The sequence below is a fragment of the Sinocyclocheilus rhinocerous genome, unplaced genomic scaffold (assembly GCF_001515625.1).
Source record: "Sinocyclocheilus rhinocerous isolate Xijiao unplaced genomic scaffold, SAMN03320098_v1.1 scaffold494, whole genome shotgun sequence".
Classification (NCBI taxonomy): Eukaryota; Metazoa; Chordata; class Actinopteri; order Cypriniformes; family Cyprinidae; genus Sinocyclocheilus; species Sinocyclocheilus rhinocerous.
The window spans coordinates 1,040,074-1,052,685 of NW_015628684.1; the positions used below are offsets into that span (position 1 = coordinate 1,040,074).

At 36.2% G+C, this 12,612-nt stretch overlaps 2 protein-coding genes across 3 annotated transcripts in view; both read right to left on the reverse strand.

Moving 5' to 3' along the window:
• Positions 1-5,877, reverse strand: part of LOC107738049 (uncharacterized) — an 8,642-nt gene extending 2,765 nt beyond the window's left edge. Inside the window, exons 1-5 of the mRNA XM_016549724.1 lie at positions 5,510-5,877; positions 5,238-5,410; positions 5,041-5,148; positions 3,440-3,493; positions 3,021-3,173 (exon numbers count right to left, since the gene is read on the reverse strand). Coding sequence (XP_016405210.1) covers positions 3,021-3,173; positions 3,440-3,493; positions 5,041-5,148; positions 5,238-5,410; positions 5,510-5,516 — 495 coding nt within the window. The 5' untranslated portion in view covers positions 5,517-5,877. The remainder of the gene's footprint in view (positions 1-3,020; positions 3,174-3,439; positions 3,494-5,040; positions 5,149-5,237; positions 5,411-5,509) is intronic.
• Positions 5,878-7,152: 1,275 nt separating this feature from the next.
• On the reverse strand, positions 7,153-12,494 carry cd68 (CD68 molecule). 2 transcript variants are annotated; one of them, XM_016549726.1, is made up of 6 exons: positions 12,264-12,494; positions 10,872-11,149; positions 10,600-10,719; positions 9,913-9,982; positions 9,215-9,385; positions 7,153-7,839 (listed from the first exon to the last, which is right to left on the reverse strand). In XM_016549726.1, the coding sequence occupies exons 1-6, from the start codon at positions 12,307-12,309 to the stop codon at positions 7,700-7,702; spliced, it is 825 nt and encodes a 274-aa protein (XP_016405212.1). In that variant the 5' UTR covers positions 12,310-12,494; the 3' UTR covers positions 7,153-7,699. The 2 variants fall into 2 exon arrangements, with proteins under 2 accessions (XP_016405212.1, XP_016405211.1); XM_016549725.1 differs by having other exon boundaries at positions 10,872-11,161; positions 12,264-12,493.
• Between the last annotated feature and the right edge of the window lie 118 nt (positions 12,495-12,612).

Here is a 12,612-nt window from a genome sequence, read left to right on the forward strand (position 1 = left end):
AGGTTCAGGTCAGGGAACTGGGATGGCCATGGCAGAAGTTTCATTTTGTGCTCAGTGACCCATTTTTGTGTTGATTTTGATGTTTGTTTTGGATTATTGTCCTGATGGAAGAACCACAGCCCATTATAAAATTTCTAACAGAGGCAATTGGGTTTAGATTTTTTATCTGTTGGTATTTGATAGAATCCATGATGCCATGCCTCTGAACAAGATGTCCAGGACCTCCGGCAGAAAAACAGGTCCACAACATTAAAGATCCAGCAGTATATTTAACCGTGGGTAACGGGGTACTTTTTTTATCCCTGTTTGTACTAAACCCATCTGGTGGGTTTGCTGCCAAAAAGCTCCTTTTTTTGTTGTTGTTGTTTCATCTGACCATAGAAGCCAATGCCATCTGACATTCCGGTAACACTTTATAATAACTTTCATTAATAAACCAATAATCAAAAGAAAACATTAATATTAACATTATTTATTACACGGCTCTGTGGAATACTTGATTCTGATTGGTCAGTCGCGACATTCCGAGGTATGCTATCCCTCGATAATAACGCAGGCTCATCCGGGTAACTGAAGTCAGCGCCCTACTCTTGCTAGGAACGGTTTTTTTCTTGGTGGAAGCTTTGCGTTTGTTTAGCTAATAAAATATTAAAACTCGATTCAAAATGGTGTACAATTATTTAATTATGTCATCCTGGTATCGCGGACACACTCTCTGTTTCATACAAACGCAGCTGCTGCCATTTTGCTACGATTGTTTTGTACGCTGTAATGGATTATAAGAGAACTAACAAACTGGTAAGGTTTTAAAACATTTTCGTCTTAATTCTTTTATTGCCTTACTTATTTCTGTGGTGAAATGTTGTGTAATAAGTGGTTTGACTGCACCGTTTCCCTTAAATGTCTGTCTAGTTTGAATTTGCCGCTTGCTCGCAACTGCTGTCTTCACGGAAGCTTTGCGTTCAAATATTTCAACTCAAATCAATATTTTGCGTCTAATTATTGACTTATGTGGCAAGTAGCCGTGTAATAAGCGGGATAATATACATCCAGCCGGTTGTTATCTCAGAATAAACCCCTTCAGGCTGATACAAGATCACCCTGTCGGGGTTTATTCTGAGATAACAACCGGCTGGATGTACATTATCCCTTACTTATACTATAAGTAAATATTTCTCACTACTCCATATTGGAGACATTTTTTTCCTGACCCTTGCCACAATGCATTCTGGGATTGCCTTGTCAGTAAATAACAGATCATTATTTAATGTAAATTGAAATGCCATTAAACTTTCAATTCATATGATCATACATTTTTTTTTAAATCTTCAAATGATTTTGACAGATGGTTTACAATGATTAAAAGCTTCATTAATTAATCACTAACAAACATTATATAATGCTTAACGGATCATTAGGTAATGTTTAGAAATGTCATTAAACTTTCAATGCGTTTTAAAAATCTACAAATGATTTTAACAGAAATTATACAATGATTACAAGTGTACTTTTGAATACTTACAAATGTCATTAAACTTCAGTTCACATATTAGCTAATGCTCATTTTTACATGTACAAATGTTGTGGAAAATATAGTTAATTGGTCATTTTAAGCACTTCACAAACCATTCATACTAATATATTCAGTATATATATAGTCTGTAATGGTCATATATTTGGTCTTTGTTTGTTGTGTAGACTTTACTATTTGCACATCTTAAATAATTTAAATAATAAGATTAAATAATTTAATCATTTAAATTATTTGTTAAATGTTTTTGCAGTACCCAATCTAAAGTGGAAACTATTCATCAATTGTAAATGTTTATAAACGTTTACTAATCATTAGTACCTTTATAAGCAGTCATTTTGATGGCAAAAAGTGTCCCAAATGACCGGAATTCACCCTATTTTCACAGCTTTACAAATCATTGAATAATTATTTGTTCATGTTTTTGCAGTACCCAATCTAAAGTTGAGACTATTCATCATTTGTAAATGTTTATAAACATTTACTGTATTTTTTTAGTATCTTTATTGGACTTTTAGTTACTGTAACAACGTTTGTGTAAAGGGTGGTTAGTTGCTTGGTAAAGACATAACACAGTAAACACACATTGTACTTATATTAGTATACTATTGTCAGGGCTCTACAGTGCGACCATTTCAGTCGCATTTACGACTGAAAACTACTGCGCGCGACTATGAAATTTTTTTTAGGAGCACCAGTGCGACTGACCCGATCATCATCATATTTGTGATTGCGATCAGGGGAGCTTCAAAGGTTTCTACGTGTTTTTGCAGCATTGAGTAATGTATCACAGACATATCTCACGAATCCTTTCATAAGCAAAGTGTAGACAGGGTGTAATATAGACACACGTCCTCAGATTTGTAACATCTTTAGTTGATTGGAACCTCTTAATTATTGCCCTGATGGTGGAAATGGGGATTTTTTATGCTTTAGCTCTTTTTTAACAGCCACTTTCTATTTTATGAAGCGCAACAATCTTGTTCTGCACATCAGAACTATATTCTTTGGTTTCACTCCTTTTGATGGATTACTAAGGGAATTTGGCCTTTGTATTCCTCATATTTATAATCCTGTGGAACAGGAAGTCATGGCTGGACAATTTCATGCTCCTAGTCACCCTGGTGTGCTAAAATTTTTAAAAATATGAATGGGAATATACTTCAGAGATATTTTACTAAGAATTTCTAGGGGTGCCAGTAATTATTGCCAACATGCACTGGAGAAAAACATTTATTTTATCATGAGATTTTCAAAAAGATCAACAATGCAGTATAAAACATTGGTATTTACAATACACAGCGTGTTTTTAATCATATTTTTAGGGGGGACAACCCTCAGATAGGGGGGTCCTGTCGTCGTCCACCCCCCCGACCCCCCCGGGATTTCCGCCTATGACTGTATATACATACAGCCTAGCGATTTGCATGTGAACAGCGTACAGTGACACTATAACATTAAAAATTTCTATTTAAAATGGTTTGCTTACCTCTAATTGTATACATGTGTCATGTGTTATCTCGCTGTCATTATAGTGATGCCAGCAGCCAATGATGTGTGAATATGGCTCAACAACTGTTTCCAGAAGACAGATGGTATATGCCACACATGTGACCACCTGCATTCCCAAACAAGCCTTGAGCTGTTGAGAAATAAAACGACAAACACACACTCAGGAATGCTTATTTCTAAGTGCCTCTTCAGTGATACATTCAGAGTGGGAACTCAGAAATTCACTGGATAGGCTACATTCTGCATATAGTGCATAACTAGCATGCATGGTACATATTTTTAATAATATTTCATAGTTTTTGCTGTGTCCAGATTAGGGATGGAACGATTACCGGTTTGACAATAAACCATGATAAAATTCCCCACGGTAAGTAGTCTGGGCTCTTAAAAACTTACTGTTGGCAGGTGAAGTTTCTGCGCTGCTATGGCCACACTGCCAGAAATAATGCCCTGTTTAAAGGAAACATAGTGGTAAGTCATATTGAAGGATATTTTTGTAGACCTCTACACAAATGCCAAATAAAAAAAGCTGAAATGCTGTAACATTTATACTATCAGAAATTCTACCTTTAAATATAAAATTAATAAAAACTACATTATTACATATTATTACTACATTTTTACATTATTATTACATACAAGTTACATTAAATATTTAAATTATATATATATATATATATATACTAGGGGTGCAACGGTTCAACTTACTCAAGGTTCGGTTTGTATTACGGTTTTAGAGTCACGGTTTCGGTACGGTTCGGTATGTGCTATGTTAAAGTGTGACAAACATGCAAAAAAATAAGAAATCAGGAAGGGGGCCAACACTTTTTCACACCACTGTATATATATATATATTAGGGGTGCAACGGTTCAACTTACTCAAGGTTCGGTTTGTATCATGGCAACAGCACGAATAAATAAAATAGAGCAAAGATACAAATAAAATAAACAGTGCTTTTCAGGTTTTTTAGGTATAGGTCTAACATTAGTTTTTAGGTACAGAAATTGAATAATGTAATCAAATGTAAAATAACATTGCATATTTGACTGTATAAATTAAAGATTAATCCTTATTAAAGTTACAGAAGTTATTCAATCAAGAGCAGTGAGTGATTTCCATGTTGTTGCGGTTTGATTAATATTAAGAAAGTGCTGTCACTTTAAGACAATGCACGGATCCAGTACACTGACGGGGCATTTTGACATAATTCTTGTGTGATTTTGTCCATTCAAGCACAATACTTCAAAGAGAGCGTAATATTTGCAGGGCTTAAAGTTCTCTGGCACCGTGCCGGATCTCCGCCGTGCAGCGTTTGGCAGCGGAAAAAAATAATCCTACATTTAAAAAAAAAAAAACTTGTTGATATCACTTTCGAGTAGGGTTGTGACGGTGAGGAAATTTTCCCACCGGTTAATCGATGTGTGACAACACCGATAATACCGGTATCACCGTGGGGGCAGGGGCTTTTCCTCGCTTTCCTTCGCTTTTAAATAGCTTAAAAGCACCGTGCGCATTTTACTGATACTGTATGTTCAGCCGACTATGTCTGCTAGGATACTCACCAAGACGGGCATTTTGACATAATTTTTGTGTGAATTTGTCCATTCAAGCACAATACTTCAAAGAGAGCTTAATATTTGCGCGCCTTCTGAGACGCGGGTTCACACTCTTCGGATGAGCGCACACACAGATCTTCTGTCTTCTGGCTCTTTAATATTTACACTGGCAAGGCAAGACCGAAACATGCATTATCCGAACTCTAACAAACCACATTACAGATGCATTGTCAGATTTAAGTTGAACCGCAATTCAAACACAATACTTTACCGAGAACCGTTGCACCCCTAATATATAAATATATATATATATGCATGCATGCATGTTAATCAGCTAACAAAATTACCCTTGTTTAAGATCATCAAACAATATGAAAATATTTGTACGTATTGTACAGTTCAAACATATTACAATAAGAACATATAAAATGGACACTTACAACACATGAAATCGCCAGCATGAAGCTGTTTACAATGAATTCAGATAGTCCTACATAAAACGGAATTCTGCAAACAACGAAGAAGACAGTCATCGCGATCTCTGTCACCTGCGGATGAGACAAAAACAAATCCCTCAGTAGATGTGTTTGAGACTAACTTACATTGTATTCTATTTCGATATCAACTTCACGTGTACCCCTAAAATCTTGGGTTCTGCCTCCAGGTATTTGTATTTTTGACTGGGGTTCCTCTGGAAAGTCACTTCCAGTAAGGTTCCAGCCTCGGCCGAGCCGCTCGCGCTCTGGGCTGCAGCTGCAGGAACCTCCGGAGCAACGCCACAAAGCTCTGGCTCCTCGGGTTCAACTTCGCCTGTGTATTTAAAACATCGTCAGAAGTTTTGCATCAGTTCTGGCTCGGTTGGCACAAATACCAGTTTATAAAATACACATTATTTGTAAGATATCTTACTGGTCATTTTCTTCTGCTGGTCTTCAGTGTATGCGTTCAGAACAATCGCTATTGTATCGCGGCCAAAACCTCTTAAAAAGACTCCGTTGTGGGGTTTTCGGAATGCGTCCGCCCCTCTCCCATCCGGAGGAGCATGAAGAGTTCCTACAGTCTTTCGAAATTACAGCTGGAAAGGCTGAACTTGAAACCACAGACGTCTTTTTTACAGTGCGTTTATCCTCAATACATTTTTAAAGTTTGCAAAAAACGCTGTCAGCGTACACGTCTGAGCTGTATGTAGGCTATATAAAAACATTAGAAAACACACAGAATTGTAAACGAAAATAGAAGGCTATTGAAAGAGAAAGACAACTTTACGGTGTATATATTGATAGCCTAAATGAGATGAGACAACGAAGGCGTAGCTGTATTCAGTTCCTCTCTTTATTTTTTGACAAATGTAAACTGTTTTTCCCTGCGTCCACTACTGTGTCTTTCCTGACCTACGCTGGTTTCAAATTCCCTGGCAGTTCCCAAAGTAAAGATGCAACCTCGCACGCATGAGCTCTCGAGCGCCACTCCTCTATTACATGTAGATTCGATTCTCTCGAGACGTACATCATTACTAAAATCAAAAACATATTTTAGGGGGTATTTTTCTTTTGATCTATGTTGCATATTTGTCTGTTTTATTTATTTATAAGAAAGTTATTACCCAAAATATAAACTTTGCTAACTTTTATTCTACACTAAGTAAATAAATGAGGCACGTAAATAGATAAGTAAATAAATGCTAGCAAATGGTATTTTAATTTAAAATCAAAATTAATTTCATAACATATGACAACGTCATTTTTAACTTATAAGCAGGCGCGGCGATTTGTAACTTGCAAAATAAGGTTGATAGTGGCTGCATGTGTGACATCACTGTACAGATGACCTTTATCAATGCCACTGTCACGCAATGTGGCTTCTAGCAACAAGCATATTTAAATAAGCAATTCTTCATAACAATAGGCCTAAATAGGATTATAAATGGCTTAAAAGTTAGTTTACGTACTAATACATTTCACTTATATTTATTGATAGGTGAAATCAATAAAAATGATCTTCTATAATCCCTTGCTTTTCTGCTTTTGCTTGCTTTCCATGCAACACACTGACAAAAATAGAGCTTGTGTTTTTCTCTTATCAGGAGCGCTCGTTCCACAGAACTCATGTGAACTCGCCCTTACGAAAAAGAAGTTTATTCAAGTGTGCTATTAGTATACTCGGTCATGCGAACAAAAAAACTCAAATTTTCATTGGTTCCACTTATACACAAGGTAATCCACATGAATTTATTTAATGCAGGTGAACTGCTTTTCACATAACAAAACAACGCTGTGCAAGGTGAGAAAGACAACAGAACCAAATTTAAACGTGTCCCCATGATAATGCCTTGCTTGCTATATTTTCTATTTAATGCTGCATATTAAATATAAAATAATCGTAATCACTGATTTTTGAACAAATTATTTTTTTATTTGTAACCAAAATTACACATTACGCCCAATATTCAGTGCATAAATGCAGCTTCAGATCACAATACAGTATAGTAAAGCTCTTCAGGTTTAAAAAAAAAACAGGAAAAAACATGCACAACAGAATGAATACTATAGGACACAACTGCTTTTAAAACCCTTTCTACTATTAATTACACAATGTAAGCAACTGAATTCCCTTTTATAGGTTTTAAGGCCCCTTTGGAAAGAATAAAGTACTGGACATATTTATCAGATTAACAATGGCTTATCAGCCTATCACAGAAAATGCATTAGATGTGTGACAGATAGTGAAGAGCACTTATAGAAAAGAGCACTTACACTTAAGATGGATCAACAGTAGAGTATGCACATCCTTCTGTAATGTCAGTATAAGGTTAGGTTCTTTAAAAAAGGTAATTAGTATACAAATGCAGGCTAAATAAGGCATGTACTAAGCCAATTGTTTGTCTGGTTCTATTATGATGTAGAACTTGTGATGGCAACTTCAACTTGTGTTAGGATGTAGCATACTGTCCCTGCATAGTAAACATGGTTTGGACAGATCCTAGGCCATCCATGTTCATCAGTATACATAAGTAACATTCACTTAAGACATACATAACAGCATTAAGATTCCTGTAAACTGGAATTGCTGGTATTCTCATAAATCACGACTTGTAGGCCTCTATAGTGACTGGTACCCATCACTCCTCCGTTTCCTGCTGATGAGGTAAGCAATGACTACAATGACGATGAGTATGATGAGGATTATGCCCACGACGATGGCAACGCGGTAGTCATGTTGATCAGCCTTGCATACTTCAGCTGTTGTACAAACACAAACAGAGCACAATGAACTTGTATCTCATTGTAAGAAATGAAAATGAAGTCAGTATTGTAGTTGAAAAAATTTAAAGCTGGTATACACTACACGACTTTTAAAATCTGAACAGATTTTAAAACAATAGGCATCATATGCTTACTGACTTTGTAAATGCTTATAGAGGAAAAAATGGCCATCATGCACTAAACAACCGAGGACTTACAAGTCATTCTGAACACAACAAACTCACGCAGAAATGTGTGTCATTGCTTGGAGATACATGACAAATGAAAACAATATCCCCATGTCCGAATATGCCCACTTCCATACAATATAGTAGGTGAAAAACAGTATGTGAGCCGAGTAGTATTTTCAAATTCGCAGTATTCATAAAACAGTATGCAAAAAGTACATTGATGACCTACTACTTCTGGTGAGATTCTGAGAAGTGCATCTGATGGACACTTTACTAGCGCATTAGGCCACGGAAGTGGATTTGTGAATGGCAGTGTAGCAATGCAAATGACAATGTAATAGGATACATGACAGCGACAACATGGCGGATGTAGTTTGTTTAAATGGTCACAAAGCAAGTTTTAAACCAAATGTAGTATCTATTATACACTATTCAATTTTGGACACAGTGTATGTGTTCTAAAATTAGCTCAAAATATGAAACATGTTTGATATCCTCCGAACTGGATGGAATTGTAAGCATGTGCCATCATAAACTGCATGTATTTCTGTGAAATCTGTCCAAATCCCACATACTGGCAGTGACTTTCGGCAGCTAGCATTGATTCGTCCAGACTGCAAAATGGGGCAAAAGTTGTGCAGTGTATTCCAACCTTAAATTGCAGTAACTGAATAGATACACAACAGATATACATAATACTTATATGCAGGTGGTCAGTAACAACTGCTCATTTTCAGTTGTGTTGTAGGTAATATTTTAATTTGCATGACATTTAAAGCTAACAAATCATGTCAAATAATAATAAAAAAACTAATATGAGTTACATGAAAAAGTAGCAGACTTTCATTTTAAAAAAGCATGCAGGAAATAAGATCCACATTAGTAAAAAAAAATATGTTAGATGGCCTTTGGACTTTATGACAGGCAAGACATCATCTTAGTTTAGAGTCATCTGGCTGGTCTAACCAGCTCTTTTGTATTGCCATGACACTTTTGCTACAATATTTGTAAACAAGCTTTATGAAGTATTTAGGATATAAGGTATACAGTGCATAAAAAGGCAAGGAGTCATAACTTGATGTAGCTTGTAACATAAAGTAGAGGTTACTTAAAGAATAACTGTCATCCACTACAAGGATGGGGTGCTTGAAGATACTGAAGCATCATCACGCTACACTTACGTGGTCCGAATTCATTGTTCTTGAAGTCGAAGGCCTGAAACTTGTTATGGGTCAAGTCCAGACTAACACCATCTCCCATGTACACCGTCTCAGCCTGGCAGGAGTAAGAGTGACCCGGTTCCACAGAAAACAGCTCAAGAGAATCGTTCTTCCCTGAGTAGTCATTTGACTCTTTGTTGAGAACAATAAAAATAATTGGATCAGTGTTGGTATTGATGTGCACAAAATGATTAAAACATTAACCAAGTCTCTCCCTTTTCTTAATCCCATAATTGTGATAATAATAGTCAAAATTATAACCAAACACTTCCACTACGACTCAGTCTTTCTGCAAGGTCAAAGAATTTGCCATTTTTGAATTCAAAATGAAGTGAGGGAAAGACGATTTATTACTGTAACCAAAATGACACTTATACTTCCTTATTCTTCCTCGGCACAATGTGACATTTATTGTTGCCAAACTGGTTGACCCACATGGCCTAGTGTTTGGGCTTGGCAATTTATATCTTTTTGAAAGGATTTTCTGTCTGTCCTAAGAATTCTGTCTTCAGTAGATTATTCTTTATTTAGATACACTCTTTATTTAACTATACAGATAAAAAAAGCTTTGGGAATAAATTGAAGAAAATTGAGGATGTGTGTTGTTGTAGGTGTTTTACAAGGCAAATGGTACTAGTCATATATGGCAGGAAATTTACCTCCTGTTTTGAAGGCATAGGTCAAGTCGTAATCCACATACTCCACATAGACCTTTTTTATCGTCTCATTCTGGAAAGTCAGAAGAAAAGATTATTAGAATGTAAACTGAAATACACAAACACAATAGAATAAGAACCATAATGTATTCCAAAACCATCGCATACATTACAAAACAAATACATGTTTGAAAACCAGAACAAATTAACATACAAATATGTCTGCTACACAATGACAAAAATAGCCTTAATATTGTACACAACAACATAATCAATAAACCTGACCCTTAATGAGTAACAAGTATTATCTATAGAACTGCAGCATACTGATATGATGTTGTTCACCTTACCACAGTCAAACTGATGAGAACACCTGGCACCTCCCTGTAGGATTTATTTGATAAAATGCTGCTGGGAGGTAGCTCAGGTTTCTATCAGACATAAGTTAACAAGTCTCCTCCTCACGTGCCTCAAAGTTCCTGTTTTTTAAACCACACAAACTCAGGTTGTACTGAAAGACACATGAACTTTTTTGCCAAAAAAAGATAACTGGCTAATTTGACTGCAAAACTCTTGAAAATCTTCTAGATAAAAAAAGGTTGTGTTATGAAATCTTTTGTTGCCAGTTAGCACATTTGAAGCATGTCATTTTAAGTAATGAACATTTTGAAAATCCATAAACAGACTTACATTTCTAAATTTCAGGGTAAATTGGCCTTCACTGAATACTATTCTGATAGTAGAGGCTTTGTCCCCACATTCTCCACTGACAGTGGTTTTGTTTTGCTGAACAATGAATGTGCCATTAACCTAGAAAGACAGAAATGTTTCAGAATAAAGGATATTTATATGTAATATGAAAAAATAATGCAGAAGGCAGTGTGAAGGATTCAAGTTGCTTACATATAAGCAGGAATCATATATGGATGTAGATCTGTCACTCCCAACAGAAAACATCTTACCTTGCTGGTGTTCACACGGATCCCAATTGCCATTTCAACCATAATACATACTTTGCCATCTTTACTAAAATTATAACGGCCCACCGCCATGTTGGTGGGTGGTGTTGGAGATGGTATTGGAGTGGTAACTGTGGTTTTTGGCCTGGAGGTTGTTGTATTCGGACTGTGGGTTGTTGTGTTGGGGCTGGGGGTTGTTGTATTCGGATTGTGGGTTGTTGTTTTTGGATTGTGGGTTGTTGTGTTCAAGCCAACGGCCATATAAGCTGAACTATATTCACCTGAGGTGAGAGCTGAGAAGGAGGCAGACAGAGAATGTGAGAAAATTTTTCCCCAAATGTGAGCTACATCTGACAGAACCTTAAGTGACATCCTCAATTAGAAAATTTTTTCATATAAAAAACAAACAAACAATAATTACCTTTATAAAAAAAGAAAAATAGACACTATACACAGAGCCTCCATCTGTTCTGCACATGGAGTGCTATTTACATACATTCACTTCCTCCCTAGCGCGCGCTGTCACAAGTGTACACACGTCCAAATTTCCCAACAGGGAAATGTGATACTTCACTTCTGCCGATTTCACGTGATGTCTGATCGTTAGATTAGCCGCAGAAAAGAAATGTAAGTGCTGACAAGGTGACTGACACTCTCTTTGTTTTTTTTGTTTTTTTTGACAACAAGGTACGCTTGTGTAGCTTCACTTGAGAACTGAAATGCACTTAATTGTCCGTTTTAGATAGGCTATTAAGAGAAGTAAGAGAAAATATACAAAAAATAAAAAAATACAATAGTGTTGAAAGATTACTGAATTGCACTGAACTGTGAGGAACGATTATAATTAAGTATGGTACTGTGTCCGAAAAGGTGCAATAAAACTGAGTGGTTTTTGCAATAAGGAAGTGGTTGTGGACCTATATATAACTGAAACGTAAAATCGAATTGATATTTAAATTTTGACTTTAGGTTTTGTTTTACTTGCGTTGTTTTACCAGCGTATGGCCTTTCTAACATAGAATCGAAACTACGGTGGTTTGCGAAAAGTATGCCAAATAAAAAAAAATCTCTTTCCTGTCTTTTTAAATTAAAATCGTTCTCGTGAGTAAAACCTGGGGTCAGATTTTACATTTGATTTTAGCTTACAGTTATATGTTGGAACACAACTAGCCTACTTCCTTATTGCTGAAAAAAGGTTTTTTTATTGGTTTGCACCTTTTTTGGCCATAGTACAATAATGGAGTATTCTGTCAAGTTCCTTACAGTACAATGCAATTCAATCTTTCAATACTATGGTGTGTCAAAGTACATAACTACCACAGTATTTAACTAATGGTGAACACACGGTAAATGCATATTTCAAATCGAGTAATGCAATGAAATAATCTGCTTTACCTGTTGCAGCAATGCAAAGCGCGAGCAATGATAATCCGTATTTCATTTTCGCCCTTATTGCGATGTACCTGACACAAAAACTCGCTGGATTGGGTGCTCTATCTGGCGTTGAAAGCCTGTCGCACACTGCACTTATTCGCCTGAAACGAAACCACTGATAAAGTGAAGGAAGTCAATCTTTCAACACTCGCTTTGAGTGTTTGTCCAATCACGACTCTAGTGAGGCATTCAGCGTCCCAGAAATTCAATACAGTGACCGAGTTAGATTTGTAGAAAGCGAAAATTAACAGATGTTAGAATTTTGTCACTGTTGTATCTATATTTCTTGTTGGAACATTTAGGCTAGAAG